This window comes from Centropristis striata, chromosome 22, assembly GCF_030273125.1.
Source record: "Centropristis striata isolate RG_2023a ecotype Rhode Island chromosome 22, C.striata_1.0, whole genome shotgun sequence".
NCBI lineage: Eukaryota > Metazoa > Chordata > Actinopteri > Perciformes > Serranidae > Centropristis > Centropristis striata.
Window position 1 is genome coordinate 31776297 of NC_081538.1, and position 13894 is coordinate 31790190.

The 13894-nt window shown below is 47.6% G+C and overlaps 1 protein-coding gene across 1 annotated transcript in view; it reads right to left on the reverse strand.

Annotated features, from left to right (window-relative positions):
• Positions 1-4751: 4751 nt before the first annotated feature.
• si:dkeyp-27e10.3 (UPF0606 protein KIAA1549) overlaps positions 4752-13894 on the reverse strand; it is an 18430-nt gene continuing 9287 nt past the window's right edge. Inside the window, 12 exon segments of the mRNA XM_059326022.1 lie at positions 4752-5486; positions 5728-5882; positions 6004-6131; positions 6981-7033; positions 7122-7415; positions 7494-7629; positions 8244-8479; positions 8567-8763; positions 8919-8933; positions 11441-11568; positions 12681-12886; positions 12962-13146. Of these exon segments, the coding sequence (XP_059182005.1) occupies positions 5262-5486; positions 5728-5882; positions 6004-6131; positions 6981-7033; positions 7122-7415; positions 7494-7629; positions 8244-8479; positions 8567-8763; positions 8919-8933; positions 11441-11568; positions 12681-12886; positions 12962-13146 (1958 nt within the window). The 3' untranslated portion in view covers positions 4752-5261.

The window sequence follows — 13894 nt, forward strand, 5'->3', positions numbered from 1 at the left end:
AGTCATGTGACCAGTCACCTGACCAGTCACCTGACCAGTCATGTGACCAATCACCTGACCAGTCACCTGACCAGTCACCTGACCAATCACCTGACGGGTCACCTGACCAGTCATGTGACCAGTCACCTGACCAGTCACCTGACCAGTCATGTGACCAATCACCTGACCAGTCACCTGACCAGTCATGTGACCAATCACCTGACCAGTCACCTGACCAGTCATGTGACCAATCACCTGACCAGTCACCTGACCAGTCATGTGACCAGTCACCTGACCAGTCACCTGACCAGTCATGTGACCAATCACCTGACCAGTCACCTGACCAGTCACCTGACCAGTCACCTGACCGGTCGATCAGCTGACGACTCACCTGCTGGCAGTGTTCACACCTCACTGAGCTCACATCGAAAATATTTCTTCTTCTGACTCTGAGTCCACCGAGCGGCTTCACCGAGTTACCCCGACCACACCTGGTCTCACCTCAACCCACCTGGTCTCACCTGAACCCACCTGGTCTCACCTCAACCCACCTGGTCTCACCTCAACCCACCTGGTCTCACCTGAACCCACCTGGTCTCACCTCAACCCACCTGGTCTCACCTGAACCCACCTGGTCTCACCTGAACCCACCTGGTCTCACCTGAACCCACCTGGTCTCACCTCAACCCACCTGGTCTCACCTCAACCCACCTGGTCTCATCTGAACCCACCTGGTCTCATCTGAACCCACCTGGTCTCACCTCAACCCACCTGGTCTCACCTCAACCCACCTGGTCTCATCTGAACCCACCTGGTCTCACCTCAACCCACCTGGTCTCATCTGAACCCACCTGGTCTCATCTGAACCCACCTGGTCTCACCTCAACCCACCTGGTCTCATCTGAACCCACCTGGTCTCATCTGAACCCACCTGGTCTCACCTCAACCCACCTGGTCTTACCTCAACCCAGCTGGTCTCACCTGAACCCAGCTGGTCTCATCTGAACCCAACTGGACTCATCTGAACCCACCTGGTCTCACCTGAGCCCACCTGGACTCAGGTGAACTGGGTTCTGGCTCGGTGAAGCTCGTGTTGGACCAGAGTCCGGAGAGGAACAACAGGAATGTGGTTCGACTCAGAAGCCTGTTCAGACGTTTGTTCGTGACAAAACTACGACGCACTAGAGGATAAAGGGCTCTCTAGTGGTGGCGGGGCCCTCTGGTGGCGGCGGGGCCCTCTGGTGGCGGCGGGGCCCTCTGGTGGTGGCGGGGCCCTCTGGTGGTGGCGGGGCCCTCTGGTGGCACGGCGGGGCCCCCTGGTGGTGGCGGGCCCTCTGGTGGCGGGGCCCTCTGGTGGCGGGGCCCTAAAGTGGCGGCGGGGCCCTCTGGTGGCGGCAGGGCCCTCTGGTGGTGGCGGGGCCCTCTGGTGGCGGCGGGGCCCTCTAGTGGTGGCGGGGCCCTCTGGTGGTGGCGGGGCTCTCTGGTGGCGGCGGGGCCCTCTAGTGGTGGCGGGGCCCTCTGGTGGCGGGGCCCTCTGGTGGTGGTGGGGCCCTCTAGTGGTGGCGGGGCCCTCTGGTGGCACGGCGGGACTCTGGCTGCCATGGTAACCGTGACGGAGACGTTACAGAGCAAGAATGCAAAAACAAAAAAAAGGAAACGGAGAATAAAAACGAACCAGAAGAGCGACGGAAGTTATCGATGTTATTGTCACGTCTCTGAACTTCAACATGTTTCTAACATTCATTTTATAAACAGAGAAGTCGTTGTGTGTGTCAACAAACGCGTCTACGTGAGGAACGTCTGCCACCAGCAGGGGGCGCCACCTCCCACCAGAGAGTCTGTAGGTTCATAAAGCATCCATTCATATCTTGTTTTCAGTTAAAATCTTGAGAATCTAGCGTGAATCGGTAGTTTTGTCACGAGTAAACGTCCGCAGGGCTTCTGGTCGTCGGCTGGATTCTCACTGAGGATCACAGATCTAGAAAACACAGAAACTCTAGAAAACACTGAAGGAAACATTCAGGAGAAGTTTGTGGAACCTGCAGAGCGAGTCGAGTCCAGAGTTCGTCCTCTGTTCAACCTCGACACCTGCGCGGTTTAATCCTCGTGTGTTCGGCGTGACGAGTTCCAGACACGCCTCAAGTCGTTAGCACCATGTGATCCTGTAGGCGGGGCCAAGTCAGTCAATACAGCTTGACTGACAGGTGCGAGGTCCAATCACAAAGAAGAGTTTCTGCGGTTGGTTTCTGGTCCGTGATGATGTGTTGGCACAGATCTTTGAGTCCGTTCAGCAATCACAGATAAAATATTTTCTATATATTTTGTTTTCTATTCAACACCATATCCACTTTCGTTATACACTGTTTACTGTAACCGCCTTCATTTAGATTAAAAAATATCTTTTGCAAAAGCAAAAACAAGAAAACGTGATGTTTCGTATTTTTTTCTACTGCGTTTGGATGGACGAAGGTTTTTTTATGGCACCGTGACATTAAGATTAATCGCTCTTTGCTCACTCTTGACTCGATGTGGAACAACTTTTTTAAACTTTGTTTTAAACATTTTTAGCAGCATGCTGAACATTAACGGGAACATCACGAGTAGCTAAAGCTTCAAACGTAGTCAAACATGCTGAAGAAGAGCAGAGAGCGGAGACGAACAAACCCTCTCGCACCAAAACCAGATTTCAAAAGCGACCGACTTCTTCACGACACGACAAGCAGCAGAGGAGGGAACCAGTCCTTCAGGCGTTCCACCCACAACATCAAGCCTCAACCAAAGTTTGACTATTCTTGATTACAGTCTAAAGTCTTTGCCCCCGTCCACAGGTCTGAAGGGTGGAGATTAAAACTACAACTCCTTTCTTCAAGGCCAATATTCAACCTTTACCTTCACATAAAACTGATGCCGTAAAGAGAGAAACCCCAGGAACTTTCCTCTGGCGCCCCCCTCAGGACCAACTTCACATGTTTACCTTATTATTAATGAGGAATTCTCAGAAGTTTTCTGTGAAGATTCTCACTCATCATTTGATTCAGGTGGAAAATACTTCTTCTTCTGACTCTGAGTCCACCGAGTCACCAAGTTACCCTGACCACACCTGGACTCATCTGAACCCGCCTGGACTCATCTGAACCCACCTGGACTCATCTGAACCCACCTGGACTCATCTGAACCCACCTGGACTCATCTGAACCCACCTGGTGGGGGGAGGGGTGAATCAGCACCGACTGGACCAGTCACCTTCAGGTGCTTCACCACTGTGGGTTGTTTTCAGGGTCACTAATGTCTGTTGGTTGCTGCTCCTGGCTGATGTGGATGGTTGTTTAACCAGGAGGAGAGACATTTATGACCCTGATAACGAGCGTACAGAGGAGAAACGGCCACAGGGGGCGCTAACGAGGCAGCCTGTTAATAGCTGTGACTTCTGACTGCGACTCTAATGATCTTTTCAGACAATATTTAGTTTGCTTTGGTCTTGAGTTTTTAGGGTCTATCCTATCACTGCTACACTGAATTAGGGGTAAGAATCTGTTTTCTTGTGTGTAATGAACATCACAGCCTCCGGGGGGCGCTGATGTGTCCCTTTAACTTTTAGTTTCTGGCCGTAATGAACGACTGGTTTCCATCTCTGCCGCCGTACAGAAACACTTTTTACCCACCTGTCACGTGATTAACTCGTCTATAACGTTCTGCCCACAAACTGATGGATGCAACAAATCAGCAATGAAAAAAGTTGATATCAAAGCGATGCATTAGCGCTATTTTTTTTTCGTTGCCACCGATACATGAACACACGAGCGAGCAGCTACGCTAAGCAACGTCTCCACAGAGAAACAAGCGCCGGCTCAAAATCTACAGCGAGCTTAACACAAGAGGAATACAACCATAGAACAGTAGTTTGGTCTTTTTTTGATCAAAATAAAAATATTTAAAGTATACTTTCATATATAAGCAATAAAAATAAGTAACATCTCAATACTCCAATAATAACTCTTACATTAATATTGTGCTCATTGGGATTCTATCTCTTTACAGATATTCATATTAATTCTTATAGATATTTATATATACTTTTTTCCTGTTTTGCGTCTCCTCGCCGTAGGAACTGTATGCCACCTCCAGGTGTCGACAGTGCAAAGACCTCATTGATATGGTTCATGAACGGAAACCTGATCCCTGTGACTGATGGGAGTGTGGAAGGCCATAGGTGGTCAATGAGGAGATGGTATGAGGCTGACAGTTAGCACCACAGAAGGTCAAGAGGGACAATCCACTTCAGAACTTCGAGAGGGATGATTGACTCCAGAAGATCCGGAGGAACCAGGAGCAACCGCCGACTCCAGAAGGTCTGGAAGGACGATCCGCCCAGATGGTCAGAATGGACAAATCATTTCAGAGGTTCAAAAGGAACAATTCACTCCAGAACTCCTAGAAGGATGAGCCGCCCCAGAGGGTTAGAAGGGATCATCTGGGACCATCCCCTCCAGAACTACATGAAGGGTGATTTATTCATGAAGGTCAGTAGATATGATCCACTCCAGTTTTTCAGGAATAAATTGCCACTTCCAAAGGTCACAGGGACGATGTTCTCCTAAAGTTTAGGAGCAACAAACCGCAAGATGAAGTGCCCCAAAAGATCAGAAGGGACCATCGACTCAGGAAGGTTAGGACAAGATGATCAGGAGGGACAATTCACTCCATTAGGTCATGGAGGACTTTAAACTCCAGACCACCAGAGGGGAGTATCCACTGCAGAACTCCAGGAGGAGTTTGAGAGCGACCATCCACTGTGGAAGGACAATCCACTCCAGAGAGACCGGAGGGATGATCTACGTCAGAAGTCCAGAATGAACTCCAGGTGGGATCATCCCCTCCAGAAGGTCGAGAGCAACCATCCACTCTGGAAGCTCCGGAAGGACGAACCACTCCGGAAGTTCAAAAAGTATGACCCACTTCAGATGTTCAGGAAGGATGATGTTTGAATGATCTACCAGGAAGCACTTCAATGGAAACATGAAGAGTCAAACTCTGAGCTGAAGAATGATGGACAAACAGACGGGACCCTGTGAATTACCGGAGGTCTTTAAGTCAGGAGACACAGTCTTTTTTTTTTTTTTCAGACATGGATCATGGTCCAGAGTCATTTTGGGTCTAGTGGCACAGACGTACATTAGCTCAAGAGCGTCCAGCGTGTGGATCGGTTGTGGTTTTAATCCAGTCTTTGTGGTTTAAAATGGTACAAACCAGTTGAGTCCTGATCCAAACAGGTCCAGGCCAGTCTAAGGGTAGCTGGTGACTGCAGCCTGTTTCTGGGCCAGTCGTCGCAGCTCCTCCCTGATAGCCTTTATAAGGGAGGCGGAGGTGTGGGCGGACGGTGAGGCGTCCTCTGGCGGGTACTCCGGGGTCGGTGAGGTCAGGAGGAGAGGCGGCGCCGACGGGTCCCGCAACGAGGAGCTGGGCATCTGGAAAACAGAGGAGGACGAGAACTCGGGGAACGACAGCACCTGTAGGGAGAGAGGACGGAGGTGAGGCCAGGACCAGGCAACAAATCCAGATAAAAGACGTGTAAAGAAACCGTTAAGAGTGACATGACTTGTTTCAGTTGCTCTAGACGGGACTGATTTAATCAATGCAGGTCTGGATTGATCTCAATAGGATTTATTGAGACTTTTTGTATTTCACGGATAAGTGAAGGATGACAGAAGGGCTCAGTTCAGCCCAGTGTGGTTTGATTTTGCTACTCACACTCTCTCTGCTGGCTCCTGGTCTGGACAGGTCCTGATCCGAGTGCTGCTGGTTCCAACTGGAGCCGGTTGGACCGGACATGCTGCGACCCACCCCGGGGTACGCACCGATCTGACTGGACAAGCCCACCTGGGTCAAGTGGTGGAGCTGTGCACCTGGAGTAACAGAGTAACAGATAAAATCAGTTTAAGGAGGAAACAGTGCTACTGAGTTTTTACAGCAGTTTACCTGTAAACAATCACTACCAAAACCACTAATGCATCCAGATGACCCTACCTGTGCTGCCCCCTACAGGTCGTGGTCTTGATGAGGAGGGGGGGTCCTCATACTGTCCCCTGCTGGAGTAAACAGACTCCTGAAGCTGGTCTCCAGTAGAAACATACCCTCCTGAGTTTAGTCCCTGCCTGTGAACACACAGAGAATCAGTACTGGTTCAGTTCCCACCAAGGTTATTATAGTTGAAAAACTAGAATTGAAAAAACAAATTTCGTTAACTGAAACAAAAATAAAAACAAAACTGTATTTTGTGGTTACAAAATGAACTAAAACTAACTAAAATTATAGTGAAAATGTCTTTCGTTTTGTCAAATTTTTTCATCCGTAAACCTTTTTGGTTGATATGAAATCTATTTCATCTATCTGGTTTTATGACTTAATAAACTTATTGGGGCTGAGATGGATCAGACAAAGGAAATAAAGGAAACATTTATTGTGACCTTATTGAATCTGGCACCCACACTGCAAATTATTTGTTTCTTACCAAAATAAAAACAACTTAGACTTAGAAGTGTTAGATAATTTATCTTGTTTTAAGAGATCATTTCTTATTTTAAGTGTTCAACATGCTTATTTCTAGATTTAATAATCTTAATTTAAGATATAATTAATTTAAGATATGTGAAGATATGTCAAGTGAAATTATCTGTCCGTGCAGCAAGATCATTTCCCTCAGATTTAGTGTTTTTATCTTGTTTTTTATCTTTATCTGTTTTTAGACACACCTTTTTTGCAGTGCAACATATACCCAATTACAAAAAAAACTAAAACTAAGACTAAAACTAATATAAACTAAAAAAAAAATAAGCATTTTCCAAAAAATAAAAACTAATTAAAACTAGCAAACTCACTCTAAAAACTCATTAAAACTAACTGAATTTGAAAAACAAAATATCACAACGAAATTAAAACTAAAACTAATAAAAAATTGGGTCCCACCAACAGACTTGCACCTGGTTTTAAGCGTGCTCACTGACCTCTGCAGCAGGCCCTGGACCGAGGTGGGGGACATCCCCAGCTCTGCATACCTCTGCAGAAAGAATGAGAAGAAAATTAAAAGTTAAATATGGAGTCCTGACGGACTGAAAATGGCCTCAGCTGCAGGACGACACACTCACAGCAGAGAAGGGGCTGTGAGAGGGGGCAGCTGGGTACGAGCCCCACTGCCTGCCTGGGGGGCGGGTTTGGGGGGAGGGGCTAGGCAGGGCGGGGCTTACCCCGCTCACCCCGGCGCTGCCCTGTGAGGACGGCGACACCAGGGCGAAGGCGTCATCCAGAAGGGAGTGCATCTGCTGCCGCGCCTCCTCGATGGAGGGCTGGGGGGGCATGTAGGGGGGCGGGGCCGGGGCGGAGTCAAACACCTCGTCGGTGGGGGAGGGGCTGCCGTGGTCGGGGGGCAGGTCGGGGTCCGACTGTGAGAGAGAGAAAACAGAGCAACGGTTCAGTGAGTTGTACCGCTCGCTGTTCAAACACTGATCAACTGTTCTCACCATGTAGGCCACGTTGTTGAGGCCGGGGTACTTCCTGTAGGTGGCGCTGTGGTCGGTGAGCAGACGGTCTCTGTCTGTATCAGGAAGACTTCCAGGTCCTGGCTGAGCCCGCCGACCCCGGGGAGAGCGCCTCCCTCTGGTCAGACAGACAAACAATAACAAGAAACAATAGGAGTTCATTCTGCAGGAACGACTGAAATCAGGATTCTTGGGGTGAAGCGCCAACGCTAGGTACCTCGATAAAATATCCCAGATGGTAGAAAATATCAGTGTTATGGGTCAGGAAATATATTTAACAGATGGATACATATACTAATTATGAAATTGTTATTAATAAATGAACTTTATTACTATTAATGTACTATTATAAATATAGAATAATATGTTAGTTAGCTATATTAACTGTTACGCAATGAATGTAGCTATAGTGCATTAAATGTATAAAATGAAAAGAATTTATAAAATATCCTGATTTTGAAGATTTGCTATCTTTTATATTCTTGGTTTTCTTTTTTGTTTTGTTTTGTTTTGTTTTTTCTTTTCTTTTGTTTCTTTTTTCTTACATTTAGTAATTTAGCAGACGCTTTTATCCAAAGCGACTTACAGAAAGAAAAAAGCAAACAATGAAGGTCTAGTGCAGTAAGAGCCATTAGTGCATCAATAAGTGCTCGTGAGGATTCTTGAAGGAGTAGAATTATCGTGTGGTGCTCGGAAAGGGATCACAATAAAACAATAAACAACAGGTCTGACCTCCTGCGGGAGTCGGTGGGCGTGGGCGGGGAGTGGGCGTCGCTCTGCAGGATGCAGTCCATGTGGTCGTGGGCGGAGCTGTAGAGACGCTGCGCCACCTCGCTCTGCACCGGCCCGTCTCCAAACGCGTCCATGATGTCATCCATGGAGGGAAACTCACACTGGCCCCGCCTCTTGGCGCGCTGCCGGAGTTTGTTCCGGTGATGCTCGATCTCCGACTTGTGTCTCAGCGCCACCTGCAGGAGCACAGCGCCGCTGATGTCAGAGGCATCTTAAAGGGGCTCGTGGCGAGCAGCGAGGGCGCGGCGGCTCGTTTTTCTCACCTCTGTGCTGACCTTCTCGGTGAGGGTGGGGCTCAGCTGGGGCGGCGCGTGCAGCGGCGGCGGGCTCGGGCGCGGCTGCATGGCGATCAGCTGCACCTTGTTGGCCTGGCGACGCGTGCCGTCGGACGAGCCGCGAGACAGACGGTCGACGTGGTCGAAGATGGAGGACGAGGAGAGAAGCTCGTCTGGTCCGCTGCCTGAGGGAGCGACGGAGGAAATAATATTTAATTCATAATTCAGAGTCTGTTGCTCTCTGTGTTGCACTTCCTGCTGATTCATGTTGATGTAAATGGATTAGACGCTGATGGGAGCAACTTCATGTGTCAGAGAGGATATGAAGGTGTTCACGTACCCATCTTGTTCCTCCCTTCAGTCCAGCAGCAGAAAGAAAAGACAGATGATGTTTTACAAAACAGAACAGACTTGTTTCTTCTTTCATCCCTTCTTCTGTTTTCTCTCCTCACAACAACAACAACAACAACAACAACAACAAAAGCTCTGCAAACCTTTTTTCAGGGAGGAAACACAATATTCAAGTTTGCAGGTAAAGATCCGCTAACATACAAGAAAACTTTAAATACTTTAAATAAAAGATCAACCAAGTTTGTTAAACTTGATCATGTGTTTATTCACAGGCATTTTTATCAGTTCCATTTTATTATTTTTATTACTTCCATCCAGCTTTCTTGAAATGGTATATGTCAATTTTGTGTTATTAACGGTAAATGATAAATGTCAGAGAAAACGATCAAAATTAAATGATCATATCACATCTGGTTAAATCAAATCAGTTCACACTTAATTCACATGCAATTTGATTAACTCCATTTTGAGTTTGTGTAACTTCCACCCTCCAGCAGCAGAGTTATGACTTATTGCTAATTATTCTGCAGAATAACAAGATATGAAGGAAAACGCTGCTCAACCTCGATTGCCTCAGATATTCAACATAAGAATACCTTTGCAGGAGAATGTGTAAGTAGAAAGAAATGGGTGTTTCTTTTTGGGATAAAGGACTTTCTACAGATGGACTTTTGAGCCACCTGAACATAGGGCCATCTGAACATTGGACCATCTGAACATTGGACCATCTGAACATTGGGCATCTGAACATAGGGCCATCTGAACATTGGGCCATCTGAACATAGGGCCATCTGAACATAGGGCCATCTGAACATTGGGCCATCTGAACACTGGGTCATCTGAACATTGGGCCATCTGAACATAGGGCCATCTGAACATTGGGCCATCTGAACATTGGGCCATCTGAACATAGGGCCATCTGAACATTGGGTCATCTGAACATAGGGCCATCTGAACATTGGACCATCTGAACATTGGGCCATCTGAACATTGGACCATCTGAACATTGGGCATCTGAACATAGGGCCATCTGAACATTGGGCCATCTGAACATAGGGCCATCTGAACATTGGGCCATCTGAACATAGGGCCATCTGAACATAGGGCCATCTGAACATTGGGCCATCTGAACATAGGGCCATCTGAACATTGGGCCATCTGAACACTGGGTCATCTGAACATTGGGCCATCTGAACATAGGGCCATCTGAACATTGGGCCATCTGAACATAGGGCCATCTGAACATTGGACCATCTGAACATTGGGCCATCTGAACATAGGGCCATCTGAACATTGGGCCATCTGAACATAGGGCCATCTGAACATTGGGCCATCTGAACATAGGGCCATCTGAACATTGGGCCATCTGAACATTGGGCCATCTGAACATTGGGCCATCTGAACATTGGGCCACCTGAATATTGGGCCACCTGAACATTGGGCCACCTGAACATTGGGCCATCTGAACATTGGGCCATCTGAACATTGGGCCACCTGAACATTGGGCCACCTGAACATTGGGCCATCTGAACATAGGGCCATCTGAACATTGGGCCATCTGAACATTGGGCCATCTGAACATAGGGCCATCTGAACATAGGGCCATCTGAACACTGGGCCATCTGAACATTGGGCCATCTGAACATTGGGCCATCTGAACATTGGACCATCTGAACATAGGGCCATCTGAACACTGGGCCATCTGAACATAGGGCCATCTGAACATAGGGCCATCTGAACATTGGGCCATCTGAACACTGGGTCATCTGAACTTTGGGTCATCTGAACATTGGGCCATCTGAACATAGGGCCATCTGAACATTGGGCCATCTGAACATTGGGCCATCTGAACATAGGGCCATCTGAACATTGGACCATCTGAACACTGGGCCAACTGAACATTGGACCATCTGAACATAGGGCCATCTGAACATAGGGCCATCTGAACACTGGGTCATCTGAACATTGGGCCATCTGAACATTGGGCCATCTGAACATTGGGCCATCTGAACATTGGGCCATCTGAACATTGGACCATCTGAACATAGGGCCATCTGAACATAGGGCCATCTGAACATAGGGCCATCTGAACACTGGGTCATCTGAACATTGGGCCATCTGTACATAGGGCCATCTGAACATAGGGCCACCTGAACACTGGGTCATCTGAACATTGGGCCATCTGAACATAGGGCCATCTGAACATTGGACCATCTGAACATTGGACCTTCTGAACATAGGGCCATCTGAACATTGGGCCATCTGAACATAGGGCCATCTGAACATTGGGCCATCTGAACATAGGGCCATCTGAACATTGGGCTGTTAAACACTGTGTCGCAGCACACTGCAACATGTTACTTTTAAGTCAGAACAAACTTACCAGAACACGGTTAAATACAACCTACTGACATAAAAGAGCATAACAACATATCCTGAACAATATTATGAATTAAATTATGAATAATTATTTTTATAATGTTTAGCTGGTGATGTCACAGTGTCTCTGACCATTTTTGGGCGTCTTCCTGTGCTGTTTCCCCTCGCTGGGCGTGGCCACAGGGCGGGTGTTTTCTTCTGCTGACTCTCTGCCGCTCGATTGGTCGCTTCCTAACGAGTCGCCGTCTGACGGGCTGAGCCTGGCGACCAGAGACACGACAGTCTGAACTTTACCTCCCATCTTATTAATATGTAAATAAATAAAGTTTTGTTTCTTTCTCTTATTTTGTGAATAAATATTTGATCATGGGCGGAGATTAAAGATCTGACGTCATTCTTGCAACATTTCAATCTTAGATAAAATATCATAAAGTCAAAACTAACAAATAAATACCAAAAACGACACAAGAGACTGTGAAACTGCACAAGCATGCTTGTTCAAAATTTAAGACATATTTTGGAAAATAAAAAACAAATTCTAAATTTAACTCTACGGAGTTTTGGGCTATTTTATTCATTTCTGAATCCTTTTCATCCTGCCTGTTAATAATGTTAATGTTTAAATACCATGTTGGTATATTTTCCACCTATATGACCTGATAATAATAATAATTGATTTTTTATTCTGACTTACTGGATCAACATTTAGAACCAAAAAGAAACAAAGAAAAACCAACATAAATGTGATCTTGTGATTGTGTGTGATCTTGTCATCAACTCTGGTTTTTATTCTAGTGGGACTCTATTTGATTTGGGTCTTGTGTGTTTAGCCCAACAATTTTGGTCATTTTGTGTATTTCTGTGTCTTTTTTGTGTGTTTTTTGGACATTTTGTGTCTTTTTTTGGTCATTTTGTGTCAATTTTTTTTAGTAATTTTGTGTCTTCTGTCTTTTTCGTCATTTTGTGTCTTTTTTAGTCATTTTCAAATCAAATCAAACTTTCTTTATATAGCGCTTTTCATACATATAAATGCAACACAAAGTGCTTTACAAAAAATAAGAATGAAAACAGACAATAAAATAATGTGTGTCTTTTTGTCTTTGTAACTAATTTTGTGTCTTTTTTTTGGGTTATTTTGTGTCTTTTTTTGTCATTTTGTGTCTTTTTTGGGTCATTTTGTGTCTTTTTTTAGTAATTTTGTGTCTTTTTTTGCTTTGTTTTTACATCTGATGTCATGAAGTCATGCTTTGGTGCTTTTGGAGACTCCAGAGGGTTAAAATGAACAAAAATCAGGATAAATATCTCCTCCTGCAGCTGATGAACTCGTGTTGAAGCGTTTTGAACAGATAGTACCATGTGAACGCGGTCCTACCTGCCCCGCCGGCGGCTGGACCGCGTCACCTTGGTGGACGACCCTTTGGATTTGGGCGTGTTGAGGTCGCCGCCGTCGGAGGGCGTGGCCTCTTTGACGGGGGCGGGCAGCGGGCCAGGCTCCTGGATCACCATGATGTCGTCCTTGCTGTGCTGGCCCAGGTGGAGCTTGGCGAAGTCGAAGCCTTTGACGCTGGGAGCCTGAAGCTGAGAGAGACACCACAACAGCTGTTAGCACCGCGGGAAACCTGCTGTCCAACACACTTCCTGTTGACCTCTGACCTTCTGCCGCTGCTGGATGGTGTTGATGGCGTCCGGCTGGAACTCCAGCTTCTCCGAGCCGCACAGCTTCCAGTAGAGGATGATGATGATGAAGAGCGCCAGCAGCACCGGCACCACCACGCCCACAATCAGCCACACACTGCTGCTCTGGGTCTCCGCCGGGGGGACAGACAGGGTCTCCACCGCTGGAGACAGACAGGCAGGGAGACAGACAGGTCAGAGACAGACAGACAGGGAGGGAGACAGGTCAGAGACAGACAGGCAGGGAGACAGACAGGTCAGAGACAGACAGACAGGGAGACAGACAGGTCAGAGACAGACAGGCAGGGTCTCCACCGCTGGAGACAGACAGGCAGGGAGACAGACAGGTCAGAGACAGACAGGTGAGACAGACAGGCAGGGAGACAGACAGGTCAGAGACAGACAGACAGGGTCTCCACCGCTGGAGACAGACAGGCAGGGAGACAGACAGGTCAGAGACAGACAGACAGGGTCTCCACCGCTGGAGACAGACAGGTCAGAGACAGACAGGCAGGGAGGGAGACAGACAGGTGAGACAGACAGGGTCTCCACCGCTGGAGACAGACAGGCAGGGAGACAGACAGGTCAGAGACAGACAGGTCAGAGACAGACAGACAGGCAGGGAGACAGACAGGTCAGAGACAGACAGGCAGGGAGGGAGACAGGTCAGAGACAGACAGGCAGGGAGACAGACAGGTAAGAGACAGACAGACAGGAAGGGAGACAGGTCAGAAACAGACAGGTGAGACAGACAGGCAGGGAGACAGACAGGTCAGAGACAGACAGGCAGGGAGGGAGACAGGTCAGAGACAGACAGGTGAGACAGACAGGCAGGGAGACAGACAGGTCAGAGACAGACAGACAGGGTCTCCACCGCTGGAGACAGACAGGCAGGGAGGGAGACAGGTCAGA